This window comes from Hylobates moloch, unplaced genomic scaffold (assembly GCF_009828535.3).
Source record: "Hylobates moloch isolate HMO894 unplaced genomic scaffold, HMol_V3 SCAFFOLD_8, whole genome shotgun sequence".
NCBI classification, from domain to species: domain Eukaryota; kingdom Metazoa; phylum Chordata; class Mammalia; order Primates; family Hylobatidae; genus Hylobates; species Hylobates moloch.
In genome coordinates this window covers 127776352-127798589 of record NW_026652283.1, presented here as the reverse complement: position 1 = coordinate 127798589, position 22238 = coordinate 127776352, and the positions used below count along the sequence as shown (strand labels likewise).

The 22238-nt window shown below is 43.0% G+C and overlaps 1 protein-coding gene across 9 annotated transcripts in view; it reads left to right on the top strand.

Annotated features, from left to right (window-relative positions):
* Nucleotides 1–7543: 7543 nt before the first annotated feature.
* Nucleotides 7544–22238, top strand: part of FBXO25 (F-box protein 25) — a 99020-nt gene continuing 84325 nt past the window's right edge. For 6 of the 9 annotated variants that reach the window (XR_009214724.1, XR_009214725.1, XR_009214726.1 and 3 more), the window contains exons 1-2: nt 7544–7687; nt 13702–13842. Coding sequence is in view for 5 of the 9 variants with exons in the window: in XM_032162538.2 (XP_032018429.1) it covers nt 13709–13842 (134 nt within the window). In the remaining 4 variants the exon portion in view is untranslated. Of the gene's footprint in view, nt 7688–7790; nt 7807–8147; nt 8353–13701; nt 13843–22238 lie in introns of those variants that run through there. The other 3 variants (XM_058443595.1, XM_058443594.1, XM_058443592.1) reach the window with 3 other exon arrangements.

Below are 22238 nucleotides of genomic sequence, written 5' to 3'. Positions count from 1 at the left end.
GCAGCAGAGGTTCTCACCTAAATAGAGAAGCTAAATTTCTACGTTCTGATTTTATCTTTTCCATGTGTGCGTCAGGCATTTTCTCCAAAAGATAAGAATCATTTGTGTTGATATCTTCACTTATTCAATTCCACTTTCTCTTCTAACTTAGTAAGGATTTCTGCTAGTTAAATTGGCTTTAATTTCTTTTGCTCCTAGAAGTTATTGGAAGAATGCCCATTAACCATTTCATCATATTATTTCTATAACCCAAATTAATTTTCCAGAACATGCAGCATATCACCATAATGATTCGCTATGACCAGTTGCATTAGAAAATATTGCCTTTCTATTTTTTCTGTATTTTTAAATTCAGTCAAAAAGGAATAAACTTCTGCTGACAAAACTGCTTGGAAAAACCCATGCTGTTTAACATGCACTTTTACTATCTTCAGTTTACTAGCTTGTTTGCTGAAACCCTGGTGACCAACCATCTGTGGCAAGTTGTCATCATTTGTACAACCAGTGGCCCTAACTGGAAACCTGGAAAATTCCCACCCCTGGACAATCTGGCACATGGAAACATTCTTCTCAAGATGTGCTAGAATAAGACTCATTAACAAACAGAAAACACCAACAGCTTTCATAGTTTACAACAGGCACAGGCCCAGTGGGGTGCTGGAGGTGGCTGGAATCGGCTTAGGGGAGTGGACCAAGTGCACCCCTTCCCGGCTCCTCATTCAGTGTTGTCTCATGGGCAGTGTGAAATTAGCCATGGTTGGAGTCTATACATAACAGAAATCAGCAAATGCTACAAGTAAGGGCTTCCTCGCACTCCTGCCCCGCTTCGGAAGAGCTGGGATTTCAGCTCACCCCGGACATAATGCACTTGGCTACCTGGGCCATGGCCAGGGTATGAATCTTCCCCCGCATGATTCCTGTGCTGAAATCCTAATCCCCGTGTGACGGTGTTAGGAGGCGGAGTCTTTGGGAGGTGATGAGGTCACCTTATAAATGCTCTTATAAATGGGATTAGTGCCTTTAGAAGGAGACCCCAGAGAGCTGCCTCTCCCCTCCAGTCAGTGGGCAGGAGATCAGGGTGAGTGAAGTCAGAGGCTGTCTGAGGGCCAGCCCTGCCAGTGCCGAGAGGTCCTGTTACCTGGACACCCAACCACCAGTGGCCTCATATTTGGTGGACATGGGGAGAGGGCTGTAGGAATTCCAGGGTCAAATGACAACAGAGACAGACACCACCTGTTGTATGAACAAATTGCAGCCAAGAGTTTAGTCTGGGTGTGAGTTCTGCCATCCCTGCCTGGGCTGTGTGCATCTCATTGCTTGGATCTCATGTAAGGCAACAGAGAAACAAAAAAGCTATGTCACCATGGAAATAATCATTAACACCATGAGCAAACACTGATACACATCAGACTGACTTTGCGGCCTTGGCCCACTCCCGGCGTTTCAGCAAAAGTCGTGCCCTTTGCATTGCACATTTCCAGCTAGATGTGCAGCCCGTCTGTTGCACCTCTCTTTCCATTCCTTCTCCACAGTTAGAGGTAGACATTCAAGGCTCCAAAAAGTGTAAGACTTTTGTCTCAGCCTTCAGGGGGCTTTCAGTCTCCATGGGGAACTGAGTTTTTGTTTCGTTTTGTTTTGTTTTTTAAGTAGGCAGCAGGGCTGGGCTAAGATTTAAATAACTGAAACAAGTCATAAGGTGCTGAGTTTCCTGGAAGACAACCTAGGCAATACCGTCCTGCACACTGGAAAGGGCAAATATTTCATGACGAACACACCAAAAGCAATAGCAACAAAAGCAAAAATTGACAAACGGGATTCGATTAAACTTAAGAGCTTCTGCACAGCAAAAGAAACTATCAGCAGAGAAAACAGATCATCTATGGAATGGGAGAAAATATTTGCAAACTATGTTATCTGACAAAGGTCTAATATCCAGCATCTACAGGGAACTTAAATTTACAAGAAAAAAAACCACCCCATTAAAAAGTGAGCAAAGGACATGAACATACACTTTTCAAAAGAAGACATACATGTGGCTAACAAGCACATTTTAAAAAGCCCCATATCACTGATCATTAGAGAAATGCAAATTGAAACCATCATGAGATACCATCTCACACCAGTCGGAATAGCTATTACTAAAAAGTCAAATAGTAACAGATGCTGGCAAGGTTCCACAGAAAAGAGAACACTTACATGCTGATGATAGGAGTGTAAATTAGTTCAACCATTGTGGAAAGCAGTATGGTGATTCCTCAAAGAGCTAAAACAATTACCATTCCACTCAGCAATCCCATTACTGGGTACATACCCAGAGGAATAGAAATTCTTCTACCATAAAGACACATGCATGTGTTTGTTCATTGCAATCCGCAGCTCACTGCAACCTCCACCTCATGGGCTCAAGCAACCCTCCCACCTCAGCCTCCTGAGTAGCTGGGACTATAAGCCCACACTACTCTGTTCACAATAGCAAAGGCAAGGAATCAATCTATTGCCCAAAAATGATAGACTGGATAAAAAAAAAAAAGTGGTACATATACACCATGGAATACTATGCAGCCATAAAAAAGAACGAGATCCTGTCTTCTGCAGGAACATAGATGGGACTGGAGGCCATTATCCTCATATCCTAAATTATGAGAACACATGGACACATAGAGGGGAACAACACATACTGGGGCCTACTTGAGGCTGGAGGGTGGGAAGAGGGAGAGGATCAGAAAGAATATCTATTGGGTACTAGGCTAGCACCTGGGTGATGAAATAATCTGTACAACAAACCCCCAAGACATGAGTTTACCTGTATAACAAACCTGTACATGTAGCCCTGAACCTAAAATAATAGATTTTTTTTAAAGATACTGGGTTTCTGAAGTCCCCAGGAGGTCAGGAGGAAGAGAGAACACTTGAGACAAGTGTGTTCAGTGAGGAGCTTGCAGGGATGGCAGAGGGGCAGGGAGCAGCTGAGTTTGAGTAGAGGAACCAGAAGCCCAGCCCTGGACCCATCTCTGCCTTCCTGTGTGTGTGCCTAACTCAGCTTTCAGGTGAGAGCTGGGGCTCAGGAGGTTATGTACTCCACTTGAAGTTGCACGTCTAGGATTCCAGATGATGGTCGCATGTCTGCTGTGTCCTCGCCCTACTCTATTGCTAGGACAGCCAACCTCTACTCAGGGCTGCAGCCAGTCAGCTGGCATCTACTAGGCTCAGCTGAGAGGGGTTCAGAGCCTAGAGCTGTGGCATGCCAGGTCAAGGCTGCCTGCTGGCTGCTGTCAGGATGAATCCTGCTGTAGATAGATTCTTTTTGGCAACCAGAGACTTTCAAACGTCAATGGCCATGCAGTCTCCATGTTGCCCTTCCCATCGTGACACCACACACTCCTTATGCAGAAGCCACCATGGGTGCCTGAGTGAACAGCCCCCAAATTCTATTCTAACTCCTTATTTAAAAGATAAGGAGACCCAAGACTGAGGAATTTGACATAAATTAGCAAACCGGCTTGCCTGAGCTGACTACTGCCTTTGGCCTCACGAGAGCTGCCTGCTGGCCTCTGACTTTCACGGCTAGTGCAACCTTCCCGCACCTTCCAGGACTGGTTTCTGTAAGAGGGGAGTGTTTTTGCTCCCAGTCCCCCAAACATTCTATAGGTAATTACAGCACTCATGGCCCCATTTTCTCACTGTGTATTTGCCACCTTGGGTCTGTTCAGATGGCAATCTCCTGAAAACCAGGCACCTCCTCCTTGTACCCATGGCACCGTCGTGGTGCCTGGCTGCTGTCAGCACAGAGCATTAGCTCTGAGACACCTCCTCCTTGTACCCATGACACCGTCGTGGTGCCTGGCTGCTGCATTAGCTCTGAGACACTGCTGTGTTGCCCTCCCAGTTCCGCATCAGCTGGTAGGGTTTTGTTTTGGTGGCTTGGTTCATTTTTTCTTATTGCAGTATTATCACTGCATAGAAAGCAGAAGTGGTCTTCCCATGTTGTGTAAAGACCCCATTAAACATACGCCACGTGCTTCCGAGCAGCAGGAACAGGAAGAAGGAAGGGATTCCCTGTGCCTGAAGGTAACGAAGTCTGCATTGTCCTGAGAGTTAGGGACTACATACACCTGTCTGTGCAGCATTTGGGAAGGTCAGAGGAGACGACTGTGTGGTGTGCATTGCAGAAGTGTGGGGCCCCTGTGCTCACCACTACCCTAAGCCCCTGTGAGGCAGGGGGCACCTGGTGCACTGTGACCAGCACTCTCCCAGCTTCCCGCCAGGAGGAGCTCTGACTCTGGACAGTGGCAGTAACAATGGGCTTAAATTTCCCCAGCTCCTTAGATACCATAAGGTTTGACTTAAAGAAAATTTTAAAACATGATTTTTCAATAAGTTGATTGCCAAAAAATCTCTGTGGTTAAGGAGGCACCTCCCTCCTGGTCACTACTTTCCCCTGCTGAGCCTTCTGCCTGGCCAACTGCTCCACAATCCCCAGGTGCACGATGTGTTTAGAAAAGCGTTTCTCCCTGCCCCTCTGGGGAATTTCTCCTCCTCCAGTGGTGAAATTCCAGAGGGCACTGAGTGGGTTACTCTTCACAAGCACAGAGCTAAGCCCAGTCCTGGTAGAAAGCACACACAGAAGACCCAAGACCATGAATATGCTGACCTAAGTTGGACAGAACTGCTTCATGGCTTCCTGTTGTTCCTCCGTGGGCTTCTGATCCTGTTCTGTAGGTTTCTGCTGTTACTCTGAGTTCCTGCTATTACTCTGTGGAATCGTGCTGTTACTCTATGAATTCCTGCTGTTACTCTGTGGGCTCTGATGTTACACTGTGGGTCCTGTTTTTACTGTGTGGGCTCTGATATTACTCTGTGGGCTCTGACGTTACTCTGTGAATTCCTGCTGTTACTATGTGGGTCCTGCTGCTACTCTGTGGGTTCCCATTTCTGTGTGTTCTGCTGTTACTCTCTGGGCTCTTCTGTTACTCTGTGGGTTCTGACATTACTCTGTGGGTTCCTGCTATTTCTCTGTGTCCCACTGTTACTCTCTGGGCTCTTCTCTTACTGTATAGGTTCTGACATTACTCTGTGGGCTCTGCTGTTACTCTGTGGGTTCTGACGTTACCTTGTGGGCTCTGCTGTTACTCTGTGGGCTCTGATGTTACACTGTGGGTCCTGTTTTTACTCTGTGGGTTCTGATATTACTCTGTGGGCTCTGATGTTACTCTGTGAATTCCTGCTGTTACAATGTGGGTCCTGCTGCTACTCTGTGGGTTCCTATTTCTCTGTGTGTCCTGCTGTTACTCTCTGGGCTCTTCTGTTACTCTGTGGGTTATGACATTACTCTGTGGGCTCTGCTGTTACTCTGTGGGTTCCTGCTATTTCTCTGTGTCCCACTGTTACTCTCTGGGCTCTTCTGTTACCCTGTGGGTTCTGACATTACTCTGTGGGCCCTGCTGTTACTCTGTGGGCTCTGCTATTACACTACGGGTTCTGATGTTACTCTGTGGGTGCCTGCTATTATTCTGTGGGTCTTGCTGTTACTCTGTGGGCTGATGTTACACTGTGGGTTCTGCTGTTACTCTGTGAATTCGTGCTGTTACTCTGTGGATCTCTCTGTGGTTACTCTCTGAATTCCTGCTCTTATTCTGTGGAATTCTTTTGTTGTTTTGTGAGTTTCTGCAGTTAGTTTACCTCTTTACCATCCAGCCAGGAGTTCTTTCACTAGGAATTGTGTGGATGCTGGCCAATTGGGCTAAATTTAATATTACTATGTCCCCTATTGTGGTGGTGGGGTCTTGGCTTGGCAATTTCTACTAGCATTCCATATGCAGTTAACCTTGACCCATCAGTCAAAGAAAAATAAAATCTCAGGCATCCAAACTTACTATGCCAAAGGGAAAAGATAATATTGGCAAAACACACACACACACACACACACACACAGCCTTCTTTTTGTTCCCAAAAGCTTACTTTATCTTACGTGAAATGTAGATCTACTGAGTATGAGATAGATGCATAAGCCTCCCCCCACCTTTCTTTTCACATGTGAAATGTAGATTTGCTGTACTCTAATCAGAGCCTCACAAAAATGTGACCCCTTGCCTCATACCCTACTCTCCCCTCTTTCTCCTCCTACCGGCGCTTTTTCTTTAAATATTTGGAAAAAAGTACAGGCCAAAAATCCTCCTGTAACCTGTGTTTCTTTTTCCCCAGGCACGTCCACAATTTTAGCAAAATAAACCTTTACATCAGTTGTGATCTGCCTCAGACACTTTTTGGTTTACACAACAATCCAATCATAGCGATTTATTTGGAAATATACCATCACAAGTTAAATCAAACCACACAGCCACTGGACATTATTTATAATGGCAAACTATTGCAAACAATCTAAAGCCCATCATAGACATTATAGAGACTATTCGAATAAATTGATACATTTATATAATGGAATAATCCACAACCTTGAAAGGAATGAAGGAATAGAGAGGGAAAGGAAGAAAAGAAAGGAGAGAGAGGGAAGGAGGGACAGACAGGTGTTTAAATTGGGGATGTGCAAGCAATATACTGCCTACTTCATTGCCTTCACATTATTAAAAAGCATGTGGTCAAGAAACACTATTATAATAAGCACATCAGAAATAACTTCTAAAATTACTTTTCCAAAATATGAATCCATACTATACACTTCTTGTAATGTGCACCAAATGTAGATGCACACATTTGAAGTAGGAAAAGACTAATGCTCCTATTTGCTTGCTACACTCCAGACACTGTTTTAAATGTTTTGCACACGCTAACTCATTTGTTCTTATAGAAATCCTGTAGCGTGCACGGCCACCTCCATGTTTCTAGGAGGAAACTGAGGCACGGGGGCTGCAGCTCCTGGACCCACCTGGCCTTCTCGGCCTGCCTCTCTCCCTCGAGCCGCCCCACATTCTTTTTTCCTAATTGGAAAAAACTATTCACGCTGCTCCTCCAGGGCATTTCAACCTTCTAGAAAGATCCAACAAGATTCGAAACTGTTTATAAAGAGAAGGTGCTCGTGCCGAATGCCGAGTGTGAGCGCGCTGTGATGCCCTAGAGTGCAGGCATCCCGGGGTTGGCGCCCAGCCGGGTGGAAATATGGCCGCAGGGTGGAAATGCGGCGGCGGGGCTGCCCAGGCTCCTGTGGGACCCGCGCGGCGCGGGCACGCACATTCTCGGGGACGCGCATCCTCAGGCCACGCGAACGCCTGAAGGCCCTAGGCAGCGTCCTCCCGTGAAGACCCGGACCGGCGTAGTCACCCGCCGCTCAGGCCTAAATCTCAGGTCTTCACTGTCATCTCCCGGCGATCGCAGGGATCTCGGGCACCGACCGCGCCCCTCCCTGCCCACCCGAGACCCACCCTGCGCCTCCCCGCCTCCCCGCCTCCACGCCGGGCACTCTGGACGCGCGCGGACGGAGGGGCGGTGCCTACTACGCAGGCGCACGCTGCGCGCGTCAGGACCGGGCAGCAACACTGCCACGCGGATCCGCGCCGGCCAATCAGCATGGCCAGGGGCGGGGCTTCCCTGCGGCGCGCCGGGAGGCGGCGGCCCACTTCCGGCAATAATCGCCGTGTCGCCGTCAGGTGCGGGCCCAGGTGGCGGGCGCGCCCGTTGTGCGCTGGGGGCCGCGGGCGCGTCAGGTGAAGATTGGGGGCCGCAGGCGCGCTAGGTAGGTACAGGGGTGCCGCGGGCGCATCAGGTGAAGACTGGGCGCCGCAGGTGCGTTAGGTGAAAAGATAGGGGCTCGCGGGCGCGTCAGGTGGGGACGACGGGCTACGGGCGAGTCAGGTGAAGACCGGGGGCGGCGGGCGCGTCAGGGGAAGACATGGGGTCGCGGGCGCGTCAGGTGGGGACGGGGCCTGTGGGAGGGTTCGGTGGGGACCGGGGGCGCGGGCGCGTCAGGTGGGGACGGGATTGCCGCGTGCGTGTTCGGTGAGGTCTGGGTCCGCGGGCGCGTCAGGTAGGGACGATGGGCCGCGGGCGCGTCAGGTGGGGTCTGGGGGGCGGCCGGCGGGTGTGGAGGGTTCGGGGAGCTGCGGGCGAGTCAGGTGGGCACGGGGGCCGCCCACAGGTGCACCGCGTGTCCTCAGCCGCTTCCCCTGCCCACCTTCTGTGACCGTTCCCGCCCCCACCCTCCTGGGCCGTCTTGCAGGCCGTAGCTTGTGTCCGCCTCGCTGGGCAAGGTTGTTTCGGGGACTCCTGCCCGCGTTTGCCCTCCGGGCCCAGCCCTTGCGTCTTCGCCGGTGGACACCTGCTGCATGTGACCTCGCATTCCTCCAGGCCACTCTTCCCCGTCTGCTGCTTACCTTAAGTTACTCTTTTTCTCTACTGCGGGTAGGTAGCTCTGGCTCTGGCTCTCTCTCTGTCTCCTCCCTTAATTCCTTTCCATGCTTCGTTTCCTTGCAGCAGACACTAATTTTGCATCCTTCCCCCCACAGTAAGCTCAATTTGACGTTTTTCTCAATTAGATTCCACCTCTGTCCTTGGGCCGATTCAAACTCATTTTGAAGACTAAAGAATCTACAGAACCATTTCTTCCCTTATGAAGCTGTCTCTTGCTGCCTCCAAATCCTTACCATCCGGTCCTAATCAATCAGAAAAGACGTTTACTCTTTCATATTCTGTTTTCTCCTCGTCTTTACATGTTTTCCTTTCCCATAAGGAATCTGTAATTATGTGTAAGTCCTTAGAGTAAATCTTATTTCTGACTCTCAGCCCTTAGTTTGCCATTTTTTTGATGTCCTTTCTGGATCAAATTTGTCCACACTTACAAGCAAAACAAATAGGGAAACACATGTAGTCTTTTAAAATGGATTGGAGTTTTCTTTCCTGTCTTGTTTTCCTTGTTTTAGTGCCTTTATATTTAGATTCATCATTACTTGAGATCATATTAGTGATATGTAATAGACGGTAAAAAAAAAAAAGTTAAAAAGCTTATAATTTAATGGCATTTGTTTTAGTAGGGTTTTCAGGAACTGCTATTATAAACATAGTGGTTAGGAGCATGGATCCTGGAGTGAGACTCCATCATTTTGAATCCCAGCTCTACTGAACTCTGCCTCAGTGTCTTCATCTGTAAAACAGATAATTAAACTTCTAAAACAAGAATAATGTTTTCTACCTTGGAGGACAGTGTGAGAATTAAATGAGACAACATATGTAGATTGTTTAGTGTAATGCGTAGCCTGTAGTAAGCGCTAATAAATGTTTGCCATTATTATTGTTAAGAAAAAATATGCTTGTTGAAGGAAAGACCTTTTTTTTTGTTCTGAGTCTCTCATGCCAGGAGTTTCCACCAGCAAATGAACTTCATGAAGTCCTTTTCTACTGAAGTACACCACCCACATGTCCTACCACATGAAATAGAAATTAAGGGAAGATTTAAAATAGTTAATCATTGTAGGCTGTCAGAAGTAAGTTGGCATAAAATGTGCTTAAAATTTGCAAATTGTACAAGCTACACCCTTTCAGTGCGTGCTCTTAAAAACTTAATAATTTTCAGGAGTAATTTCTGGTTTTTTTACATTTGCAAATTCCCAAAACAGAGGTAATTTTAATTAAAATAAGCGTATAAAGCTCTAGCAATTCACATTTTTTTAGCTGAACAAATACATTCCCATTAGAAGCCGTGGGTTGTCATCATTCTATAAAACTTTAGTAACGTTGTTTTCTGATTTACAAACTCAGATGCCTCAGATTGGGAGTATTTTTGAAAACGTGAGATCCAGACCCCAGACCTTTTAAATTGCAACTTGTCTTTTTTTGTTGTTGTCGTTGTTGTTTTTAATCTGCATCCAGAGTTTGTGCCTTAGTTTATGAGTTGTATAGATTATGCTTTAAGGTAAAACTTCACTGTGATCCAAAGAGCATACCCTAACAAATCTCTGAAGTACACACATCTTCAGAGAAACAAATCTTTTCCTCTGTGTTGAAAATAAGCCTTTGGGCATGGACTATTTTTTTATTTCCATGGCTGCATTTCACTTCTTTCAACTCTTACAAAATCAAACTTAGCAGCTGAGAAATTCATACCAAACTATTCGTTTCTCACTGAGTTGCCAAAGTGAATTATCTGTAGAGTTTAGGTAGGTGTTGAAAGAATTGGTTATATTAATGGAAACACTAGGCAGTCTCTTTATGTAAATGTTATAAATATTGTGAAACTAGAAGATAAGTGTGTTAAATGATGAGTGGGCATAGTGTCTAAATAGATAAGTACAATGTTTGTGTGCCATCAAGTTTTAAAATATTTTGTTAGCTGAGGATACTGGGATCTACATAGGACAGTCATCCAGATAAGGTTCTGTTGGCAAGTTATTTGTTGCCTAGTTTTTTTCTGTCTCCATGTTTTTCATTTGATCTATGCTACAAGCCCTGGAAAATTATTATTCTCAAAACAACACTGCTCACACTGATCTGTTGCTGAAAAACGTTTAATTAGTGACAGAATAAAGTCTAAACACCTTTGATATTCTATAATCTGGCTTTAGTCTCTTTTCCAGCTTATGTACCAGTGCTCCGATAAACTTTCTCCATTTTATCCAATCTCTTCTGCTTATTTTTCTCAAATTGTGGCACTCATTTTGACCTTTATACTTATTCACCCCCCATTCCCATTCCCATGATTGATATTTTTTGCCTTGCCTCCTCATTCATTTAAGATCTAACCATGCATTAGGGCCAAGGTCAAGTCCTAGTTTCTCGTCAGAGCTTTCCCAGCTGATTTGCTTTCTGCTCAGATTTACTTCAGTTATTCTCTCTTTAGCACAAGTTACAAGATTGGGGACTTATGTGTATGTATGTATACATGCACATGCACGTATCTACATGTAAACACACTTTATTATATTACATTTGTATGGAATTTGTGTGTATTTTGCTATTGTTCTTTTTTAGTTCCTTAGCTAAATTGCACACTTTTGAGGGCAGGAACACCTAGCATAATAACATGTAGTTGGTGCTCAAATGTTTGTCATTGAAGTAATCCTGTATTTGGTCTGTTAGCAGTATTTTTCAGGATTATCCACTTGATTTTTTTTTTAAACATAGATTTCTGAATCCACAGTTTGAAGTTGATATTGAGAGATAATTTGATAATTATCAGAGATGTTCCTAGCAGTCATTTTCTGTTGTATGTGTTTTATGAGACTCAAGGTGCCACCTCAAACAGTCATTTGCTACTTCATGGTCTTTGCCGCCTTTGGTGGGAATGTTCTTGACAATCATAAAATCAGTTGTATGCTATTAGAGACAGTTTTAGGTAACTCTAGATCGACTGAACATGGGCATTGAGTTTTGCATTTTAGGAGGTTCAGTAGTTGTGAATCAGGTCTGTGAGACAAAATTTATCAAAATTGTGCTGAAATTGAAGGAACAAAGTATTTTCTGAAGCAAGAATTTAAATTAATCATTATGTGACTGAAAAAGATATGTTCTGACTATAAGTCAGTTTAGCAAGGTTCGAGATTTTCTTCGTGTAAAGAATAATTATTTCATCATACATTTCCTACACCAGTCAAGAATTAGGCATTTGTGGTTGATCCAGGAATATTGTTGAAGTCTGTGTAATTTCCTTCCTTTTTTTTTCTGTATCTTCTAGGATTGTATAAGTGCCCATTTAATAGCTTCTTTTTTGTTAATTATACTAAGTATAGTTGGGAGGTGGTATTTGGAGATGTTCATCTCATTTATTCTCCATGATGTAAATATTCTACATTATTATCTATGATATAAATATTCTACATTATATAATACTCTTAAGTCTGTTCGGGACATGAAATTAAAGTAACACATTACAGAAACCACTTTTGCTTGAGTAATTCAGCTACCTTTCTGTAGCTAAATTCAACGTATATTTTCAACTCTTACCATGCTTGGCTTTTTTATAACATTTTCGTCTCTGTCAATCATTTCTTTCTTGAAATACATTTTTCTCCTGACTTCCTACTTCTCCCTCTACCTTTTTGGCTCTTCCTTTTCAGTTTTTCTTCTTGGCTTATATCTGCTGGTCCCTTAAATGGTGATGTTTCTTAGGGTTTTTTTCTAGGCTCTGTTGATTTCCCTCTCTACATATTCTGTGATATTATTTGTGTGGTTTTGATTAGTATCTAAATGCTCATGATTTTCCTCTTTCTCTCCAGTCTAACTCTCTTCTGAACCATGGATCTATATATTTATTTATTCAGTAAATGAATACTTGTTGGGCTCCTGTTGTTTTCCTGGCATTGTTCAAGGTAATGGAATACAGACCTGAACAAGACATTGCATTTTCTTGGAAGAAAACAGATGAAAAACATGCTAATCATTTCAGGCAGCCCTTACAACTATGAAGGCACTAGATAATGGCTTAGACTGGTAGGGGTGGGGTTGAGACAGCAGAAGGGTGCTGTTTGGACAGGGAGTCAGGGTGCCTTTCTGGGATGTGACTTTCTGAATCAGCAGTGTGAAGATCTGAGGTGGTTTTAGCCTCATGCACAGTCTCACAGTGTATGAGAATCACCTGTGGACCTTTAAAAACTACTGAAACTTAGCCTTCAACCCCAGATATTCATATTTAACTGAACTAAGATGGGACTAAGCGCTCGAATGTTTAAAAAGCTTCCTGTGATGTTAATGCACAGCAGTAGTTGAAAACCACTGATCAAGAGGAGCAGAAATCAAGTCAATGGGAAGAACTAGCATTTGAAGTCTCACTCTTATCAAATTGTGTGCTTCATGAAGTTAATCATGAAGTTGCATCATTTTTTAAGTCATAATTTTTATACCTGGGGTCTAGTACTTCAAACTGAACAGGCATGTCCAAAGCTGAAATTAATATCCCTTATCTCTCCTTTCCTAATAAAACCTTGCTGTTCCTTCTGTATGTCTTATCCCAGAACCAAGGGCTACAAAACAAAATCTAGATAACTTCCTTGATTTCCTCCTCACATTTCCAGCCAGTCTTGAAGTACTGTTTGACTCTGTCTCCTAAATGTTTCTGCAGTCTCTGCTCTTCTGTTTCGTTTGCCCCTGTACACTCACCTTTTAAAGGCCAACATTCAGACGCCTCCAGTCCCAACTACTTTCCTCCAGGTGACCATCACCCCATACCTTCTCCCAGTGTGATACTGAGTTCTTTGTAAACCACAAATCTAATTGAGTCACTTACCTGCGTATGTCCCTTTTTTGGCCCCTCATTGCCCTCAGAATAGCGTCCTGCTCTTCTGACTTGATCGAGCCTTAAATGACTTCTCCATCCTTAATTCGGGCCCACTCTTATCTATTGTAAGCTTCAACCAGACTGAACTACTTAGAGTTGCTGAACGTGAATACATTTCATTTTCGGTTGTTCCTGACTTCTGGCAAAGAGAGAATACTTGTTTGGGCTACTATTCCCTATTCCACACTCCCTGACCCTGCTTGTTTTTCAGGTATGAGCTTGAATGTCGCCTCTAGTAAACCTTTGATGGCATATGCAGTATTAGGCCAGTAAAACCACCTTTACTTACCCCGTTTTACCACTTTAGTACAATCAAAGTACTATGTTATTGTCAGTGTCACTAATGTCCAGCCAACATTTAATTAATGAGCAGACATTTAAATGTTAAGAACTTTAATCTTTAAATTTAATGAATAAATGTTCTAAGTGAAAAGAAACTTTTATGAATTATATATACTTTTTAACATAAATTAACTTTTTCATAGGAAAACTATGCCATTTTTGGGTCAGGACTGGAGATCTCCTGGATGGAGTTGGATTAAGACAGAAGATGGCTGGAAGAGATGTGAATCCTGTAGTCAGAAACTTGAAAGAGAGAATAACCATTGTAACATCAGTCACAGCATGTAAGTTACAGCTGAGAAGAACCATGCCATTTGCCAGTTTAGCATGTATGGCCTTACCTATTTTTCAAGTCCCTGCAAAGCTCCATCACTTTTGAGACTTGCCCACCCAGAAGGCTGGTGTGAAGAAACAAGTTATTTAGCTAAAAAATGAGCCTAGTAGATTGCCTAATATTCATACATAGATGCTTTTTTCTTTTTTTTAATTTAAAACATTTAATCCTCACAATAATCGAGAGAGAGGTATTATTATTAATCCAACATTATAGCTGAGGAACCTGAGGAAGTTAAAATACATAGTTTTGGTGGCATATATCAGAGATGTAATAATAGTTGCTTACACAAGACAAATCAGTTTTTCTCCCTTGAAAGCCTGAGTTGGCGTGATGACTTTGCTCGTAACATTGTCAAGGGGCCAAGCACAGTCTGTCTTGTTGCTCTGCCATCCCAAGAGTGCAGCCTTACCTGTGTGGTCCAAAACGGGGTGTTACCTGCCACGTTTGCACTCAGGCCGAAGGGTAGGTGAGGTTGGTGAGATACAACCTGTGTTTCAGTGGCACAGCCCAAAAGTTACATGCATCGCGTTGCCCACACGTTGTTGGCTAGAGCACTAGTGCAAGGGAGGCTGGGGGTTGTGGCCCAGCCATCTGTCCAGATAAAAACCAGAGACAGCGTGAGCACAGAACCGGGTAGGTGGCTATCGTATGATGACTACAGTGTCTGCCACAGTGGTGTTTGAGAATTTGGAGGGGGCTAGGAAGGTCTTGAGATAGCCTCCTCTAGAATGTCATGGGTCTAGTCATTTACTGTATATTATTTTACGTTTGTGTAATTATCAACTGTGTGCTTGATGGGCCATACCTTTTTCTGACAGAAGTTTAGTAACTTTAGACCAGAGACTGGTTTTTGCAGTATTTGAAGCAGAAATTAATTTTCTATTTTAGTTACAGTGAGGATAACACATAATATTTGTTAAACTTATACTGTAGTGGTTCTCTGCCACACTAAGATGTATTTAGTGTTGATAGCTGTAAAATTTATTTAAAGCTTGTAATTACGCTGTTGATATTGCATAATGTTATACAGTTAACGAATTTTCTAGGTTGTTTTTACTATCTTATAATTTTTATGGCATTTTTTTTAAAATTTAAAGATGGTTGGCTATATCTAGAAATGTTAGATGTCTCACATTTACTCCCAATAGCCACTATTAAATGTGGATTTTAGGATGGGGAGATATGTTACAGAATGTCAATTAAAAAAAAGCTGTAATGCTTGAAGTACGGTGTTACTGCTGCATCTGCGGTGAGGAATTTGTGGGAATTTGTTTTTTTTCCCTCATGTATTCTTCTGCCCATCATCTCAAACACATTTTAAATGTCTGAGAATTCTTTTTTTTTCCACTGCACACATAGAATTAGAGAATACAGTCGAGATATGTTTTCTTTGCATAACTTGCTACCCGTCTGTCTGCCTTTCCCCTTCCCCCAAACTTAACTACAGATCCACCCCTTTGAACCAATGGCTGCTAACACAAGCATCCCTGCGCAGAAAGGTTTTATGACAGCAACCCTGGCTACCGTCTGTGGGGCACAGTGAGCGAGAACTAGTCAGCACCACCTTTTACCCCACCTAGTTGCTTTGCAGTACTGGGCTCCCCCTGCCCCTTCCTACTCTGCCATTTTGTTCATCTTCCTCTGACTTCTGTCCGTTCCTACCAAAATGCAAATCCAAACCTGTGGGTAGAGGCTGTTGGTGACCTAAAACTGCATCAGATGCATCCTTTCTCTGGAAGGAAAAACCATTTAACTTTGAACCTAAAATTGATTTTAAAAAGATAAGACCATATGTAATCACCATTTAAAATCGCTGTATAAATGGCCTTCTCTTTCCCCCATATGTCTTTGAGAAACAGTACTCCCAATTCTTTGATTTAAGGTGGGCTTTCTAAACTTAGAAAAAGAACTATAGTAAAAATAATTTAGGTAATCAAGATTCTGCTTAACTGTGTTAATTTTCTTTTTTTGTGAATGTGCGTGAAAATAGAAGGCCTTTAGTATCCTTCTGCTTACTTTTCAACTCATTTTAGTGTTAAAAGTTTAGAGAACATAGGGAAGAAATTAAGCAATTCAACATGGTTGATCTCGGGGCAGCCAGCCAGTTCATACTCTGAATCTTTGATTAAACTGCTCTTTCCAGCAACATTCATGATATTACTGAGGTTTAAACATAGTTCGATGGACAGAGGATTCATCTTAACCCTTACCTAAGGAAGCCTTTTATTAGGCTGTTGATTCAGAATAGAATGTAGGTGGGCTGGGGTCCAGATTGAAGAGAGGACAGCCAGTTAAGGGTTTCAGTAGACAGGTGAGAAATGTTGAGTGCTGCCTATGGTGATGTCTGCACAGCTGGACACAGGGTCAGGATCAGTAAAAGAGTGAGTCACAGATTAATTGGACTAGCCAAAAGGGTGGCCCTGAGAAGGACTCTAAGGGTTCAGCTGGGGAAGTGGTATAAGTAAATAATCTGGCTGGGTCTTCTCTCCAGCATAGTGTTTCTGCCACTCAGTTTTATGTTTCATGACAGAAATTGTATGATTCCTATAAAGGAAAGATATTGAAGAAGGATGTCTAAATACTATATATCTTTAAGAATTTCTAACTTTTTCCATCAGATTTCAGTGTTATTACAGGCACTGTAATTGCCTATAGTTATTTCAGTATAACTATAGGCACTGTTGAGGAAATATAAGAAGTTGTTCCTTGTCTTTTATGAAGTTGACATTTGACAAGGGAGTGTGTAGTCACACGTAACGCATTCAGCTCAGTCTAGGCAGAGATGCTTCTGGGTTCTTTGCATTGGATTTTCTGAATCTTTTTTATTGCATTATTTTTATACCTCATAAAACATTATATTTTCTATTCAAATTTGAATGTCTTAACACTTATTGTGGTAATTTGGTTCTCAGTGGGCTTAGCAATGGGGGCCTGCATAATTCAAGGTTCTACCAAAATTATCTTCAACTCTAGTAGTTCCTGGGATATCCCAAGATAATGGAATTCTATAAAAGGCATTTTTAAATTGTGCATCCTGCACGGAAACAAGATAGAAGAAGCTACATTTTTGGTTCCCTTATGAGAATGTGAACATAGTCTCTGGTTACCATGAGGGGTAGAGAATTCAGGGGATCCTTCTAGCTGTTGAAGTATGTACTGGACTCGAAAGCCACTGTACCTTGGAAAGGAGACATCCTGTATCCATTTAAGTAAATATCCTTGTTAGCACATTGGCATTTTCCCCTTAGGATCTTTAGAGTATTGTTACAGGTTTCAGCAAAAATCCAGATGGGCTTCCTGATATTCCTTCTTTAGTGACTGGAAAGAAAAAGAAAATTCATTTCAGTGTCAGACTCAGCACTAACTGTTTCAAGCATTATTTGTTAGTGCTTCTTAAATTAATGATTTTCTCTGGGTTGTAAACTCTTTTCTCTGACTTTAATATTATCTCTTCCCCAAATTTGTGGGTTTTGTCGATTATAAAGCAACATGTGCTCTTTGTAAATGAAAGACAACAAAAAATTCATGCAGTCATGAAGCATAGAACGTGAAGGGTGAAGTTCCCCTTTTCTAGCTCAGATCCTGTTCTGCACAGTCACCTCCTGCATTGTCATGCTCACCAGATGTTAGAGTCTGCAAAGAATTGCGGTCATTTTGTCCGCCCCAGTCCCTGCTGTTGCCTGGTGGTTTCAGTGTCCACCTGTGGGACTCACAGCCTCTGGCCTTAGTACTGTCCTCTTTGTTCCTAGGATCTCCTTCTCTCCTGTCGTCTTCTCTGTCTCAGCTACCCACTCCCGTGGTCCAAACCCATGAATTCGGGCATCCCAGTCTTTAAGCATAATCTTCTCACCTTCCAGTTTTCCTGACTACCACCTCAATCGTTGCCTTATTTTTTCTGTCCTATTAACCTTCTTTTTGTCATGTCTCCTTTTGTCCAGCTTATATTCCATGATCCGTTGTTTCAGTAACACTCTTGCCAATACCCTAAACTCCATCCCAGTCTTTTTTTAAAAAACACACTCAAATGGCATATTCCCAACCCTAAATGTACCAACACATGAGCAGGTAAGAAATATAAGAAAGAAGATTCACACCAGAGAACACAGTGGGGACATCATTAGTTCACTCACTTGCTTTCTTCTGAATTTATTCTCCCATTGCTTGCTCCTCCTTGTTCACCCACTCATTTATTTGCCCTTTTCAGTTGCTCACTCATTTATTCCACTCATTCTGTAAACTGATGTTTCTTGGTCACCTGCTATGTGCCTGAAGGGCCCCCACGCGGCCCACAGCCCCACTGTGTTTGCTTGGTTGGCCTGCTCTACTCCTCTTTGTGTTATCAGTGTTTCAAACTCCTTCACTCTCCTCTGATGTTTGGCTCTCTACATACCTCCTTCCCCATCTTTTCAAAACAACCAGATGTCTTGTGTCACCAGGAAATCCGGAGTCATCAGACTTTTTCTCAGAACCTCACGTTGATTTAAAATTTTCATCTTTATTAACTTTATCCTGAATCTTTATTTTTTGTCCAGAACACCTGAGATATTCTGAACAGAGGCTCATTTTTGTTGCGTATCTCACAGGGAACAGTAAGTGTGTTGCCCTTTGCCTGTTGATTACCCCCAGGGGTAGAGTCATAGGGATTTTTCCTACGTGAGTGGTAGTGGCTTTTCTCTGCCCTTGATGGGAAGGACACAGCTTTCCCCACCCCTCCAGGAAGGGTTTCCTTGGAAATGGAATGGGCCGGAGTCAAGCCTCTACTCCTTTGTTGGGTAGATAAAATCTACCCAGGAGCCAGTCTTAGAGATGTCTCTGGTCTTATTATTACACATACTGTTACACCTGTTTAGTCCACAATATATTAAGGATTTACTATGTGCTATGGTGTCAGGATACAGCAAGAAATGAAACCTGACAACCCATGTCTGATGGAGCTTGCATTCTGGTGAAACAGGCAGTGGACAAGATGAATTCTGCAGTGTAGGAAGTGCGACAGTATGTGGGAGATAAGAAATGCTAAGGATGGGTGGTGTTAGAGGAAGATCCACAGAGAGTGGCCTCTAAGAAGGCATGTGTGGAAGGAAACCTTAGGCAATGAGAGCAGGATGAATGGATGTCTGAGGGCAGGGCCTCTCCAGCAGGGAAAGAAAAAGTGCAGAGGCCTCAAGGCAGGAGTACATCATCTGGCATATTCAGGGACAGCAGGGTTCCAGCATGGGTAAGGGGAGCCCGGAAGCAGGGCCGGTAGGAGACAAGATCCCAGCCTGACTGGGTCCCAGCTGTGAAGTACCTGTTGTTATAGTAAGGACTTGGGCTTTTCTGAGTGAAGTGGGGAGTCAGGGTTTTGAGCAGAGGAGTGATTTGTTCAGGCCTATGCTTTAACAGGATTGTTCTGGCTACTGTGTTAAAAACAGACTTCCAAGAGGCAGGACAGAAGCAAGTGGACCAGTTCTCAAGAGGCTTGGGTTAACCCCCATGGGAAATGATCATGGCTTGGAGAGAAAGGAGGTGGTGGATGAGGAAGGGCTCAAATCCTGGGTGTATTCTCCAGGTAGAACTGACACTTGGAATGTGTATGGTGCAGTAAGAGGGTCAAGGGGTGAGATTAAGACTTTGGCCTCAGCAGCTGGAAGGTAGAGTTCCATTAACTGAAATAACATCTAAATCCGCATTGTCTTGTGGGTTTAGGGTCCCTGGGTCTGTGCCTAGGAACAGAACCACAGTGTCACAGGTCATGCACCTCTTTCCTTTTCCAGTGAGGTGGTGTCACCATGTTCTTCTAATGCGTTGCATGTTCATCCTTTTCCTCCACGTGTATTTAGTGGAAGTTGTTCCATGTCAGTGCGTGTTGAGTTCCTCATTCATTGTAATGATGGCATTTCATTGTTTAGGTGTACCATAACTTATTTCTCCAAGCTTCCAGTGACATCATTTTGGCTATTTCCCACTTTTCATTGTTTCTAGTGGTATAGCATGGGTCATCTGTGAACATCTCTTTGCATACTTGTGTGAATATTTATGAAATTTAAGTTCCTAATAGAATTGTATATTTAAAATTCTAGTATTGCCACATTACCTTGTGTAATTTTGCACCAGTTTATACTCTGAATAGTAGTGTACACAGATTCCCATTACTTCACACTTCACGCAGGATGTGTTTCTGTCAGTGCAGGTTACACACTGCGCAAGGGGAGGATTTCATCATGAGGGAATAATGGCAGAAATGCATCTGTGTGCCTTGTGTAGGCTGCATGTGTGTCTTCGTCTAAAGGTGCTGTCTGCTCCCATGCCATCTGCGTTTTGGGGACAGTGTACAAGGTGTTTACAGCAGCCTTGTCTTTGTAATTACTTTAACTAGTTTGGTCGGCGAAAAGCATTAGACATTTTAATTTTATTTCTTTTCCTTTCCCTTTCCTTTCCTTTCTTTTGTCCATTCGTTTGTTCTTTTTTTTTTTTTTTTTTTTTTTTTAGATGGAGTCTTGCTCTGTCACCCAGGCTGGAGTGCAGTGGCGTGATTTTGGCTCACTGCAACCTCTGCCTCCTGGGTTCAAGCAGTTCTCCTGCCTCAGGCTCCTGAGTAGCTAGGACTACAGGCACCCACCACCACACCTGGCTAATTTTTGTATTTTTAGTAAAAACAGGGTTTCACCATGTTGACCAGAATAGTCTTGATCTCTTGACCTCAGCCTCCCACCTCAGCCTCCCAAAGTCCTGGGATTACAGGTGTGAGTCACCGTGCTTGGCCTATTTCTTTATTAAGTAAGAGAACTCTTTTAAAAGAAATTATATTTCCCCTGTTTACACTTATAAAAAACTAAGAAGATAAGAATAGTTAATTTACAAAACACTAGGATGCACAGTGCAACAACAGGAGAAAGCAAAGTTTTTTCAACCAACGTAGTTCAATTGGGAAGGGAAAGATTTTTCAACTGGATAAACATGCAAGGAAAAATGAACCTCTATTACTAACTCTTACTGTGGACATAGCGTTAATTTTAGATGGATTGTAGAATGAACTGTAAAAGCTAAAATTGTAAAGTTTTAAGAAGAAAACAATATTTTCACAATGTAAAGTAGGCAGATTGCTTACCACGCAAAAACCACAAACTGTGAAAGAAGAAAAAGATGAACTTCTCCATATTAAAAACTTATATGTAAAGTCATCATTAGAAAGGCAGAGCAACGGCTGGCGTGGTGGCTCAGGCCTGTAATCCCAACACTTTGGGAGGCCAAGGCGGGCAGATCCCCTGAGGTCAGGAGTTTGAGACCAGCCCGGGCAACATGGCGAAACCTGGTCTCTACTAAAAATACAAAAAAAAAAAAAAAAAAAAAAAAATTAGCCGGGCATTGTGACAGTTGCCTGTAATCCCAGCTACTCGGGAAGCTGAGTCAGGAGAATCGCTTGAACCTGGGAGGCGGAGGTTGCAGTGAGCAGAGATCCTGTCATTGCACTCCAGCCTGGGTAACAAGAGCAAAACTCCATCTCAAATAGGAAAAAGAGCAAGATTTACTATAAAATATAAAATCACGACAATCAAGAGAGTGGTATGTGGTATTGGTGAAAAGATAGATACACAGGTCAGTGGAATAGAATAGAGGACCCCAGATAAGTCCATACAAATATGGTCGGTTTATGTTTGACTGGTGTAAAGGCACCTCTTAATATATTCCACGGAGAAAGTGTAATCTTGTCAACAAATGGTGCTTTTCACTAGATGTGTATATGCAAAAATAAATAAATAACCTATATAGCTCACATTTTATACAAAAATGAACTCAAAATGGATCATATACCTAAATGTAGAATGTAAAACTGTAGAATTTATGGAAGAAACCCAAAGGAAAGTCTGCATGGTCTTGGGCATAGTTTTTAGATATGATACCAAAAGCACAATCCATAAAAGAAAAAAATCTATAATTTGCATTTTATCAAAATTTTAAAATTCTACTCTCAGAGAAAACGTTTGTAAGGCACATATCTGACAAAGGGTTAGTATCCAGAATACATAAAGAACACTTACAACTCAACAATAAGAAAAGAACCCAGTAAAAAATTGGGCAATAGTTTTGGTGAACCTCTACTTCACCAAACAACTCACATGGATTGCAGAGAAGCCCATGCAATTAAGCAGAGAAAAATAAGCATGTGATGCCCAACATAATTTATTGTTAGGGAAACAAATGCAAGCAATCCGGAAGGTAAACACTGCAGCTAGCCTGAGGCCACAGTACCATTTGGGGCAAGCAGCTGACCAGCTAGCGGTATAACAGTATGTTCTGGGGAATGAGACTGCCACAGTGGGCCCAGGTGATTTGGAAGGCTGTGCACCTTCCTCATAAGGT